Genomic DNA, 12,843 nt, shown 5'->3' on the forward strand with positions numbered 1-12,843 from the left:
ACGATCCTGGAAGTTCACCCACTGGTGTCAGTTGTTTTTATTTTTTTGGTATTTTAATTGTATTATTTTTTATCATTTTATTTTATTTTTTTTACAATATCACTGACTATGACTCTGTCCATTCAGAAAAGGAAGGAGCTGGCTGGTAAATTACCTATTTACCGACCCCTTCCTGGTTCTCTATTGTGACACATCCCCTGCAGCAGCCGGCAGGAGAGGGTAGGGAGCACAGTAGGGGGGGGGAAGCTCAGTAGGGGGGGAAGCACAGTAGGGGGGGACCAGGGGAGCACACAGGGGCCCAGAGACAGCAGAACACAAGTGAACTGGATGGATAGGAGGAGGGGCGGGGGCAGCATACAGAGGAACCAATCTCCTCCATTTTCCCCCTGCAGCTACAGGAGGAAAAAGGAGGGCAGTGATTTCTCTACATGCGGCCCCTGCTGCCCCTCCTATCCAGGTGTACAGGGGAGCCGCACAGGGCCCCCTGGAGCATGGGGCCCGGTTGCGACCGCAACCCCCTGCAACCCCTGTAGTTACGCCCCTGCTCAAGACACATACAGTATCTGCTTCTCCTGCATAAGCATGAATGTCTTTGTGCAAAAACACATTAAAAAAGGTCCATTGGCAAAGAGTATCTGCTAACATTTAAGGCTATCCACAGTGATCTTGATCTTCAACGATCATCAGGAGTCTGTGGGTATCCTAAGGGCCCATTTAGACCTTGGCATTCTGATGTACTCCATTGATGTATGCAATTTATCACACATTAATATATGTTGCATTAAGGCAACCAATGCAATTAGGTGGGCTTGCAACACACCAAAACATCAATAGAGATTATGCACGGTAGTGCGTTACTATACACTGTGGTGTACTGCAATGTATTTGACTTGGGGCTTCATTGCCTTGCTGTGTTGGGGGGCCATTTAATATGAATGACACTGCAATGCCTATTATTAGGCATTGCATTACCGCAGAACATTGCAAAGGTGTGAAGGGCCAGTATGGAAGTGAGAGCGAGTAAAACTGGACATACACCTTTGTAATTATAATTCAGTTGGAATAATTTAGGTTTTCAGTTCATGATCCCACACCCCTGGCAGCCTGAGAAAATGGCCCTGAATCAAAAATTATTAAATCACTAAAAGATGTTTGACCTTGTTTATAAATTTGCTATGCAGCTGAGTGGAAGCTATTGTTCAATGACTATGAATGGCTTCCTGTAGCGTCCATATGTAGACAGGAAGTCTGATATGGTAGTTATCTTAAGCATCTGCAGAAAGCTACTGAATTGTTTACACCTATATTTGTGAATTCATATTTGCTGCACTTGAACAAGGGATTTTATATGTACGGCTAGACCCACTGTGTTTTGGTAACTGATGACTACAGAATATTATAAGATTATTTGCAAAAAGGCTTAGTTTTCTAGGAGAGATTTTCCCACCTGCACTCCTTATATGGAGGCATTGGCACAGAGGGCAACAGCTCTGTTCCATTGCCTATATATACACTGCTCAAAACAATTAAAGGGACACTTTTTTACTCAGAGTATAGTATCAAGTCAAGTGAACTCCTGGGACATTGATCTGGTCAGTTAAATAGTAGACGGGGTTGTTAATCAGTGTTAGCTGCTTTGGTGTTAATGAAATTAACAGGTGCACTAGATGGGCAATGAGACAACCTCCAAAACAGGAATGGTTTTACGGGGTGGAGGCCACTGACATTTTTTCCCCCCTACTTATTTTTTCTGACTGTTTTTAACTAGTTTTGCATTTGCCTAGGGTTGGTGTTACTACTGGTAGCATGAGGCGACACCTGGACCCTATAGAGGTTGCACAGGCAGTCCAACTCCTCCAAGATGGAACATCAATACATTCCCTTGCCCGAAGGTCTCAAGAACATGGAGGAGTTTCCAGGAGACAGGCAGTTACTGTAGGAGAGCTTGACATGGGCCCTAGAAGGTCCCTATCCCATCAATAGGGCCGGTATCTGATTCTTTGTGCAAGGAGCAACAGGTTGAGCACTGCCAGAGCCCTACAAAATGACCCTTAGCAGGCCACTGGTGTGAATGTCTCTGACCAAACAATCAGAAACAGAGTTCATGAGGGTGGCCTGAGGGTCTGATGCTCTCTAATGGTCCTTTTGCTCACTGACCGGCACCGTGGAGCTAGATTGGCATTTCCCATTGAACACCAAAATCGGCAGGTCCACCAATGGCGCCCTGGGCTTTTCACAGATGGGAGCAGGTTCACCCTGAGCATATTTCACAGACGTGAAAGGGTTTGGAGAAGCCATAGAAAACTTTATGCTGCCACTAACATTGTTCCGCATGACCGGTTTGGTGGTGGGTTTAGCGATTATCTGGGGAGGCATATCCATGGAGGGACGAAAAGAGAGCTACAGGCTAGACAATGGCACCCATTGCCAGACCCTACATTGGTGCAGTGGGTCCTGGGTTCTTCCTTGTGCATGACAATGCCCGGCCTCATTTGGCAAGAGTATGCAGCCAGTTCCTGGAGGATGAAGGAATTTATGCCATTGAATGGCTCCCACGCTCGCCTGACCTAAATCCAATAGAACACACCTGGGACATTTTTTTTTTTTTGGTCCATCCGATGCTGCCAGTTTGCACCTCAGTCTGTTCAGGAGCTCAGTGATGCCCTGGTCCAGATCTGGGAGGAAATACCCCAGAACACTATCCGTCGATCTCATTAGGAGCATGCCCAAATGTGGTCAGGCATGCATGTTGAGTTGCTGCAATAAAATTTCAGCAAAATGTACTAACCTGCTGCATCATTTTTTTACTTTGATTTTCGGGGTTGTCTTTGAATGCAGCCCTCTGTAGGTTGATCATTTTCATTTCCATCAAACAATGTGGCATCCTTTCATTCCTAACACATTACCCAATCCATTTCCATTATAGATATCCAGCATGCTATTTTCCCCATTGAGATCTGATGTGTTTTCAAAGTGTTCCTTTAATTTTTTTGAGCAGTGTACTATTTTTGATATTATCACAGGATCAGTAGGCCATTAACCTTGATTCTGGCTGTGGGAGTGGTATACAGGGCCATGATTTTTTGTACAATGTATAAAACCTGTGGTAGGGTTTTTTTTTTTGGTCTTTACGGTCATAAATTATTCTCTCGGCTTGTCATTGGTAATGTACACTGAGCCCTTCTTGCGGCCTGGCCCTGCAAGCAGCCGAACAGACCAAACCCAGAAAAAAAGACTGGGAGTAGATGGAAGCGTCTGGGCACTGACAGCTCAGCGCTGGAGGGTTTTAATTTCACAGGAAAGTCTATCATAATGTGTTAATATGCTGTGCATACTAGTACATTATGGCATAAATCCCCTAGGGGCCAATTAAAAAAAAATTGTTATAGCGGAGTTTAATTCTGTTTTAATTGCTGCCCACCCACTCCTTCAAGCATCTTTGTTTTAAAGTGCTCTCAATAACCCTGTTTGCTCTAATCCCTATTTCCATCTACAGTATACTGAATCCTTTCTGCTCACCAATACTTTATCCCAGACCACTCATGACTCAACGCTAGAACAATCCTATGAATATCAACAGTTGTATTCATTTTTTCTTATTTCTATGCATCTCCCCACTAGCCTAATAAAATGCTCCACATCTTGCTTGTGGGTCTTTGTTAGAGCTAATTCATGTCTTTATTGGTAGGACTTTTGGTTCTTTTTACCCTACTCACTTTCTATCCTGCCTTGTTACTTGTCAAACACTTCTTCATACATGACATGTTTTCTACACCTTAGACAATGGTCCACAAGCTTCAAGGCCTGTAATCAAGTGCATAGTTGATAGTTATAATAAGTACAAACTTATGAAATAGAACATGACTAACAGGTCTGAGCACATTGTAGTTTTTGGAAGTTTCTCTAAGTCCATCAATTGTCAATGCTGTACCATAGCTCCATGCTGCTCTTCTTTTGGAATTAAACCCTACTGCCTGTTTTTAAATTCCCAAATGTACCTCTTTGTGGATTGATGTATAGAACTCCATAAAACAAGTGTACTATTTATCTACCAAAAGTGTTCTATTGCACTAAACGTATCATCCAACCTCCATATACTGCTTTCGGAAAGCCAATATAAAGGGAAAGTACTAAAAAAAATGACTTGTTGGTCTAGCCAGCTTGTCCTTTCTGGTCTTACATAGGGACAAGGTGGTGTTGGGGCCCACAGCTTCCTTCTTTCCTAATGTGGTTTTGGCCTGGCATGTCAATCAGGGCCTCATTCTTCCATCCATGTGCAGCTCAGTTTACATGCCTCTGAATGATGTGAGCAAGCAGGTAAGTGTATTTTATTGCAGAAAATATATTGTAGGGTTTCTTCTATGATAAACAGTGTACCTGCTCACAGGTGTTATGAAAATACCTTAACTTCCACTTTAAATGCTGAGGGCCACAGAGGAGCGAGAGGGCAGCATGTACTCATACAACACCAGTTTGACATGCCTACTTTAAACTGTAACCATTCTGTAATTTTTGTGGTTCTATATACAAGTTTAGCCACATGGGCAACAAAGGAATGGCTTGCATTGTGTTTCCAATACCCTAATTAAAATGGATATTTAATTGTTCTTAAAAGCAGTGATATATGAAAGCAATGTTCAGCTATGCTGAATTGATAAGAGCCAAATAACTGGAAAACAATTGTTTTGTTTTGTGTGCTATACAATGAAATTTATCTGATTTTAATTTACATTTTAGATAATCCGGATCTTAAGACCTGTTCACTTCTTTCATCTGAAAAGGACAGTGATGGTATGTACATCTTTTTGTTCACCAGTAACACCATTGAACTAGTTTATTCATATGGTTTGGGAAAGTACTAAAAGTTTTTCACATAGTTTACTCTTGTCGTGTTATTGTGCACTGTTGCAGCCAACCAACCCTTCCAGACAAGCATTGGCTAGCTATTACAAATGGTGCTAAAACACTGCATCCATTCACCACTGTATCCATCCCACTGGATATTGCATGAGATAAAGTACTGCATGGTTTCATGAGATAAATACAAAAAAAAAAAAAAATACTGCAAATTTTGAAAAAATACCGTATGTGGTATTTTAGAAGTGTTTTTTGTGAATGACAAAAACAAATGTTCGAAAAACGCAGAGCGGTAATTTACTGCATTTCTTAAGGTGCTCAATACTGCTTTGTGAATTAAGCCCAATGTTCCAGATCAGCAACCTAAAAAGTAGCTTGAGACAGCTAGTCATTTAGCATTTTTAGAAGAGCAGCAAAGTCAGACTACAATATTTTCTCACTACAAGTTTCCTTTAATGCCCAAGGTTAACACAAGATTGATCTGTCAGTTAATAGTCACTAAATATATCTGATGTCCTGTATTTAGGTGCTCAGTAATAGCTTGTAAAGCCATTGCTAAATTCTAATTCTGCCAAAGTCTACTTAAGTCATCCTAGGGAATACATAACTTTTACTATATCTGTCTTGCCGAAGTAAAATGGCATTTTTATTCATTTTAGCAGTTTGCAATAAATCTTAAGTACTGTATCTGTGACTTTTCTTGTTTTATGCGGTATACTAATTACTGAACCTCCACAAAAAGGTTCTCCCCTTTTCTCAGAGTGAGACACAATGAAATATAACAAGCAGTAAAGAGCTTCTCTTCAGTATGTAAAATAACATTCAGATGGCCTCTAAGTCAAACATTAAAATTGTGCAGTAAAATGACAATTATTGTAACAATGACAATTGTAACAGTGTAATGTTAACTAGTAACAAATTTCCAACATTGACAACAACATATACTGTATAAAGTTTCTGGGGTGTACCATATTGATGTGGCGTTGCTTCAATGCTCCCCGTTTTTGTTTTTTCCGCACACTTTGATTAAAAGCGCAAATATCAATTATTTAACAAGTACTTGCATTGCAGCCTTTTAAAGATGAGTTTCACCCTCCCTATTTTTTTCTTCTCTCCTCTCCTTTTCTTTTGCTGAGATGGACTAAGTTGTTATACACAGGATCCAGTGTTGTCTTCTTCTCAGCAGCCGCCACGGAGTTCCGCGCCACCATGTTCATCTGTGACATCATCAGTAGGCTGCACAGGCTCTTTGGGGTTCTAGTGCAGTCCACCGATGACGCTTCCCCCTCCTCCGTGATTGATTAGGGGGCTGTGCGGGGCTCACGGTGACTCCTGGGATATGAACGTTACAAATCCCGGGGGGCCCTGGGGGCACTGATGTCACTCACATAGGCAAATGATGGTGAATGGGGAATAGTTGTGCAGTGGAGGGTGGGTGGGATGCAAAGGAGCAAAGTCCCTGAAATAGGTGAAGATCCACTTTGAAACTATGACTTTTGCTTGTAGTATTACTTAAAGTCACTTAGTTAAATGACGTATAAATTAGCCTAGTGGGTCTGATTAATCAAGCTGCAATAAAGTGGTTCTAAAGGCAGAAGTTTTTTTTTTTATTGTAATGCATTTTATGCATTAGGATGAAAAAAAAAACACCTGTGTGCAGCAGCCCCCCTAATACTTATCTGAGCCCCATCTCAATCCAGCGATGTTGCATTAGAACCTTGGCTGCTTGGGACTCTCCCTCTTGATGGGCTGAGACACAGCAGAGGGAGCCATTTCCTCCCCCTGCTGTCAATCAAAGTAATTGAGCCAATGAGGAGAGAGGGGACGGGGCTGAGCAGAGGCTCCATGTCTGAATGGACACAGAGCAGAGGCTCAGCTCAGGTGGCCCCATAGCAAGCAGCTTGCTGTGGGGGCATTCAGCAGAAAGGAGGGGCCAGGAGCTCCAGCGAGGGACCCGAGAAGAGGAGGATTGGGGCGGGCCAGTCCAAAATCGATGCACAGAACAGGTAAGTATAGCATGTTTGTTATTTTTTTAACAATACTTTATTATCACTTTAAAGCATGCTAAAATATTGACTTGGAGCCCCCTTTAGCATGCCTTCATTTCTGTTAAGGGCACCTTACTCTTACAGCTTGATTAATCAGGGCAAACAAGTCATAACTACAATTTCTGGGGCCATATATGTTATATTGCAGCTTGACAAATCAGGGCTATTGCGTGAGTTTCTACTAATTTTGTTTTAGAGCCATAGCCTTCTTTGTTATCAACTGGCTTTGAAGCGATAACATTTATGAAACAGGCTGTAGCATGCCTTCAGAGCCACAGATACTGGCTATACATACAGGAGTAAAAAATAATTATGTAAAAAGCGTGCATTTGGCTACGGCTTTGAGAATGTGGACATTTTTCGAACAGTTTATTTGTATTTATTCTATGCTTTTTATTCCCTTCCTATAGGCACAACAGCAGCTGCAGTGGCCATTGTGGCTTGTATTGTTGGAATCCTGTGCATGCCTCTCATACTAATACTAGTGTATAAACAAAGAAAAGCAGTGACTGCCAGAAGTAAGTATTATCCCCTGAGTGATATGAAATTTCAAAACAGACTTTAAAAATCGCACTGAAATTTAACCACGGCTGCCGGACCTGCTGATTGGCTCCTGCTGTGTCCAATCACAGTGGGAGCCAAGCTCTGGTGGTGCGCTCGCGAGCCCCAGAGCACGTGCACAGAATCGCGTACATGTACGTAGTTTTGCGCAGCCAGGCGGCCCTGCCAGTGGGCGGTCCGGAAGTAGTTAATAGAGGATATTACAACCTATTATTATAATCACCGGGAGCACTTGAGCGAAGCGTGGAGCACTTTCTACACTGTTTTAGATCACAGATGAAGATTGATTCCTTTATTTGATTTTACTGTTCACTTATGATTCAAAGTCTTGCACTATTGGGATTTTATTTATCACTTGTTTCTTAAAAACTTGGATTGTTTTATGTTTTATATAAGCATTAGGTTGCTTTCTTATTATAAGTTTTATGCATATTTATTAATTATTTTGATTGAGTCACTGGGCGCAATATTTATTAGGTATTTGATCACCACTGGGTTTTTTGTATTTTTTTGTATAAATAAAAAAGACCTAAAATTTGGAAAAAAAAAAGAATTCCAATAAAATACAACAAATTTCTTTATATAAATTTAGGCCAAAATATATTCTGCTACATCATGTCTCTGGTAAAAAAAAAAAAAAAATCCCAATAAGTATATTAGTATGTATATTGGCATTATTTATTTATTTATTTTTATACTACTAATGGTGTAACCGCACATCCGGGGATGCGGGCATGTACCCGCACCTTACCCGGAAGCGCTGATCACACACCAGATACGTTATCCAGGGCACAACGGCCGCCCTGCTCTGGTTAATATCTCTGGGATTCCATTCAAATGGACAAAATTGTAGGGGCTTGAAAATAAAATTGGTGGACTCTTTGATTGCGAGAAAAAATGTTCTAATGAATGGATTTTCTAAAAACGTTCAAATAAAAATCTAACTCTGGCTGAGCAGCTCTATACAACTTAAGCTTGTAATACACAAAGATATTTTATTATAGTGGGCAGTGCAATAAAAGTGTCCAAGGGAGGGACATCATAAATATCTGTCCCCAACCAAATAAGAAGTGCTGTGGAATGTACATACACAGGTGAAATCCTATAAATAACCATTTATTTTACAGTCAGAATCTACGTCTATGTGGGCAGAAATGAATACTAAAAAGGTTATATTAATGTACAATTTGTGAAGTGCAAATAAGATATAAACACAAGTAATGAATAGCAGTGCCCCAGGTGTTAAGCTGTTGAAAGGTGTACTTAGTGCTTTTCATCATTCGTCATTTTTCATGCAAAATGAGAAACCGCATCCTAACTTTCATTTCTTGTTATTCTAGGAGCACAGGAGTTAGTGAGAATGGACAGGTATGCATTCTTTATGTTGTAAATGCTCTAAGCTCTTTCTAAGTCTCTGTAGGCCTGTCTGCTAAAAGTCATTCCACAAAAGTAACAAAAAGAACATTTTTTAGTTTTTATGAATCTTAAAAAAAAAAAAAGCACACCTTCCTTTCCTGAGCGCTAATGTCCTATTTTGAATGCCCAGAGCTGGCACAGCTTTTACGGCTATGGTGCTACTTTTCCTGTGCACTAAAGTGTAGCACTAATACAGACAAACCGTGCAAAAAATTGTGACGCACTCAATCTAGTTCTAATCTACAACAAAAACATGCATAAATAAATTGCAATATTATCACAATATACAAATAAATAATCTGAAAAACATATGTGCACCAACCACCCAGACAAAAGGAGGGTAAATATTATAGTCCAAACAAGTGCAACATTCAGATCTCCAGGAAAAGAATCCAGCAAAAGGTTTCATCATTGGGGCTTTGTATGTTGTTGTTCGTATTCTGAATTTAATTGGAAGCAATGCGCAATGTGGAAAAATGCAGCATGTCTGCATTTTTCTGCAGCCCAATGGATGGCATTGCATGTCACCACAAAGCAGTGTAGCTGCTAGAACTATGTGACTTCTCAAATAAAATAAAAAAAAAATAAATAAAAAAGGAAAAAAAACAAGTATGCAGTGTGATGCACTAAAATGCTAGCACATCACGCAACTGACACCGTAGCTGAAACTTACACTAGCCTGCATAAGAAAATGCTTTGTCTTACCTGTGCTACTGGAAAGTAGCCTTAAAAATGTAAAATAGCCATATCATCTAGGATTTGGGACGCTGCAATATATATATATATATATATATATATATATATATATATATAGTGTGTGTGCATTTATTTTTGAGTTTAAAATGGCTTTAAGGCTGGGCTCACACTGGTGCGAACACAGACATCGCATGTGATTTGCACTGCGTTGCTGTGCAGATCACATGCGATGTCTGTTCGATGCAAATTCAGCCATACAGTTTGTATGGCTGAATTTGCATCCAGTCAGACCAAAATGGTACAGGACCCTTTTTTTTGTGCGCACTGGAATTGGATGGCAAGGGTGTTCACACCCAATGCGATCTGATTCCTGTGACATTTCACAATTTGCACTGTGATCTGGGAATTGATCTGGGGGTGTCATAAATTTCTATTGACACCCGTATCGGTTCGCAGAGTGCAGTGTAATCTGCCTGCGATTTAGATGTGATGCAGGAACCTGCACAGGAATCACGCTGGTTCCCATATCGCATGTGTGAACCCAACATAGGTCAGGATATTGATTGCAATTAGTGACTGTGAATTATTACACTTTTCACTTTGCCCTAATAATACTTTAATGTAAAATTACCCCAGAAATAAAGAATTAAAAAAAAAAATGTCTGCTTTGTGTGCCCTGTGGTAACATCTTGATGTTAGTTAATCACTACCACAGTATTAAGGCTGAGTTCACACTGGCATTAAAAGTAGCCATTTGCACAAGATACAATAGAGAGCACATAGTGCTGTTCACATTACAAAAACATGAAGCGTTAGCATCGTGTCACTTCAAAATTGAAGCCTCATATCAAGTCAGGGGGTGTTTGAAGCCTTTCAATGCCTCCCATTCAAGTCTTTGGTAACGCTTTGCAAATGCTCTGGCAGACAGTTGCAGGGCATTAAGATTACCTTTTTAACTGTAATGGAATAGGCTTTTGTGGAGCAGTTTTAACTCCTCATTAACGCTTGTAAAACGCCTGTCTACCGTCCATACTAAAGCTTCTTAATGCGAGTCTAATGCCCATAATAACGCTATAGGAGCAATTGTTAAGCGTTAGAAATTTAGTCAAGTGTGAACAAGCCCTTAACCGCTTTTTTTATTGATTAAAAAATAAACAAAAGCAAAGCACCAATCTCACAAAGAATAGTTCCACCACATTCTAGAAATGTGATGATGGATGAGATTGGAGTGTAAAATCATATATGGTGTTTTTATGTACATTATAGTTTCAGCAGAGAGAACGTAAATTACCTACAGACATTTGGTGATCACTACCCCATCCCACCAATCCTTAGATCTAGAAGAGACAAGACACCTAAACTGACACTCCTGGCCAACTTTAGAGGCTGGGGCTGTAAGCCAAGTTGGTATTTCACAGTTAGTAGCAAAAGTTCCCCTAATTTAACCCCTGTAACTTGTGTGATGTGAGCATACATATGCATATAGGAAAAACAATGAAAGCTCATCCAACCACCATCAACTACTACTGTCTGTGGTAAAAATAAAGAAAATCTGTCACAAACCAAGATACCTATATTGGAAACTGCATACTATTTCAGGTGCACTTAATAGCGAATGAAGTAGAGATCGACCGACTATGAGCATATCGAGGGCCAATCTGCACTTTCTTCAATATATCAGAATCGGCCCCTGAGGTTACCGATAGTGCCGATATTTTGGGAAAGTGCTTGTACCGGAGTGATGTCTGCAGCTAGAGGAATCAGCCCGGTACCGGCGTCCATAGCCGACGGTTGGCTGTCTTGTAATGACAACCGATGCGGCTGAGAAGCCGCTCGGCTGTCATTACAAGGAGCTGGAGGTGACGTACCCCCCCCTCCCGCCGCCTTCCGTGGCTCGCCCGGGTCTCCCGTCCCACCGGGAGACCTGAACAAGCAGCCTGCATGGCCGCCAAAGCCCCGATCAAAGCCACATTCGGCTCTGATCGAGTCTTCAGTCAAAAACCCGGAAGTGATGTCATGAGTGACATCACTTCTGGGTACTGTCTGGCACCAGATTTAAAAAAATTACAGCATTCAAAACAGCCAAACTTGGCGTTTTGAATGCTTTTAAGTGCAGAGGAGGGGTTTGGGGTCTTTTAGACCCCCAGATCCCTCCACAAGAGTACCTGTCAAATAAAAAAAAATATATAATTTTGTATGAAAATATTGGCCCATATCAGCCGATACCGATTGCATTGGCCAAAATATCGGTATCGGCAATGAAAAACCAATATCGGTCGATCACTAGAATGAAGTCACAACCCCATCCTAGAATGGGTTATGGGTATCAGGGCCTGGTGCTTTTGGCTGATTTGTTGTTTAGGGCCGAGGTCTCCATAATTTTTTAAACAAAGAGCCAGTTTACTGTCCTTCAGACTTTAGGGGCCGTGGTTTTAGAATAAGATGTTCAGCAAGCACATATAGGTGTAATGGACAAGTGTTCACAAAAGTTTACATATATATTAATGGTGGTGCTGAAAAAAAACAAAAGTTTTTATTCTTCTTTCAAAGTTTTCTATGAGCAATAATACATGCAGTGATACTTAACGGCAATGCTTCTTTTACCCACATAGTGGGCTTCAAATGCAAGCCTTTAGACACAGCTCATTCATAAACACAAATACATTAAATTTACATCTAAACAGAATGAGCACCACTTCAGGTCAAATAAAATTGATCTTGCTATAGATGAAACAGATACCACATTCATTATATATTCTTTCAGTGATACACAAGGTATTGAAAATCCTGTCTTTGAAGATCCCCCTGCTGCAAATCCAGAACAGAGGCCCCGGCTTATTTTCATGTCTAGCCGCCAGCAGTCAGACTCAGGTCGCCATCTGCTTTCTGAACCCAACACTCCCCTCTCTCCCCCTGGACCAAATGATGTCTTCTTCCCATCTCTTGGTAAGTTTGCCAAAGCAAAACTTTATTTCACTATCTGGTTTAAAAAACTACTCTTGCATGTAAACATCATGAAAACCTAAGCCTTTATTGTCCCGATCACCTATACATTTCTATGGAGAATTGTTTACAAGGTTCCAATTAAAGGAGTGGCCACTGTCTAGACAAACTACTCAAATACAATGTAACCCTATTCTTACAATGTCTTTTGTCATAGCACTAATGTGCTCAGGGAGCTTTTAGAACCGAGCGATCAGCGGTGTTCGGTCGCACGGTTCTCAGTGTGGAGGCGTTGGGGGGACCAGATGCAGCATCGGATGAA

At 40.9% G+C, this 12,843-nt stretch overlaps 2 protein-coding genes across 3 annotated transcripts in view; one reads left to right on the forward strand and one right to left on the reverse strand.

Annotated features, from left to right (window-relative positions):
* CDH23 (cadherin related 23) overlaps positions 1–12,843 on the reverse strand; it is a 1,628,602-nt gene that overhangs the window by 297,163 nt on the left and 1,318,596 nt on the right. The gene's annotated exons all lie outside the window — the stretch shown is intronic.
* Positions 1–12,843, forward strand: part of VSIR (V-set immunoregulatory receptor) — a 70,213-nt gene that overhangs the window by 54,729 nt on the left and 2,641 nt on the right. The window contains exons 3-6 of the mRNA XM_082268016.1: positions 4,738–4,791; positions 7,316–7,423; positions 8,807–8,834; positions 12,343–12,524. Of these exons, the coding sequence (XP_082124142.1) occupies positions 4,738–4,791; positions 7,316–7,423; positions 8,807–8,834; positions 12,343–12,524 (372 nt within the window). The remainder of the gene's footprint in view (positions 1–4,737; positions 4,792–7,315; positions 7,424–8,806; positions 8,835–12,342; positions 12,525–12,843) is intronic.

Source organism: Pelophylax lessonae (genome assembly GCF_965119305.1).
Source record: "Pelophylax lessonae genome assembly, chromosome: 9".
Lineage (NCBI taxonomy): Eukaryota > Metazoa > Chordata > Amphibia > Anura > Ranidae > Pelophylax > Pelophylax lessonae.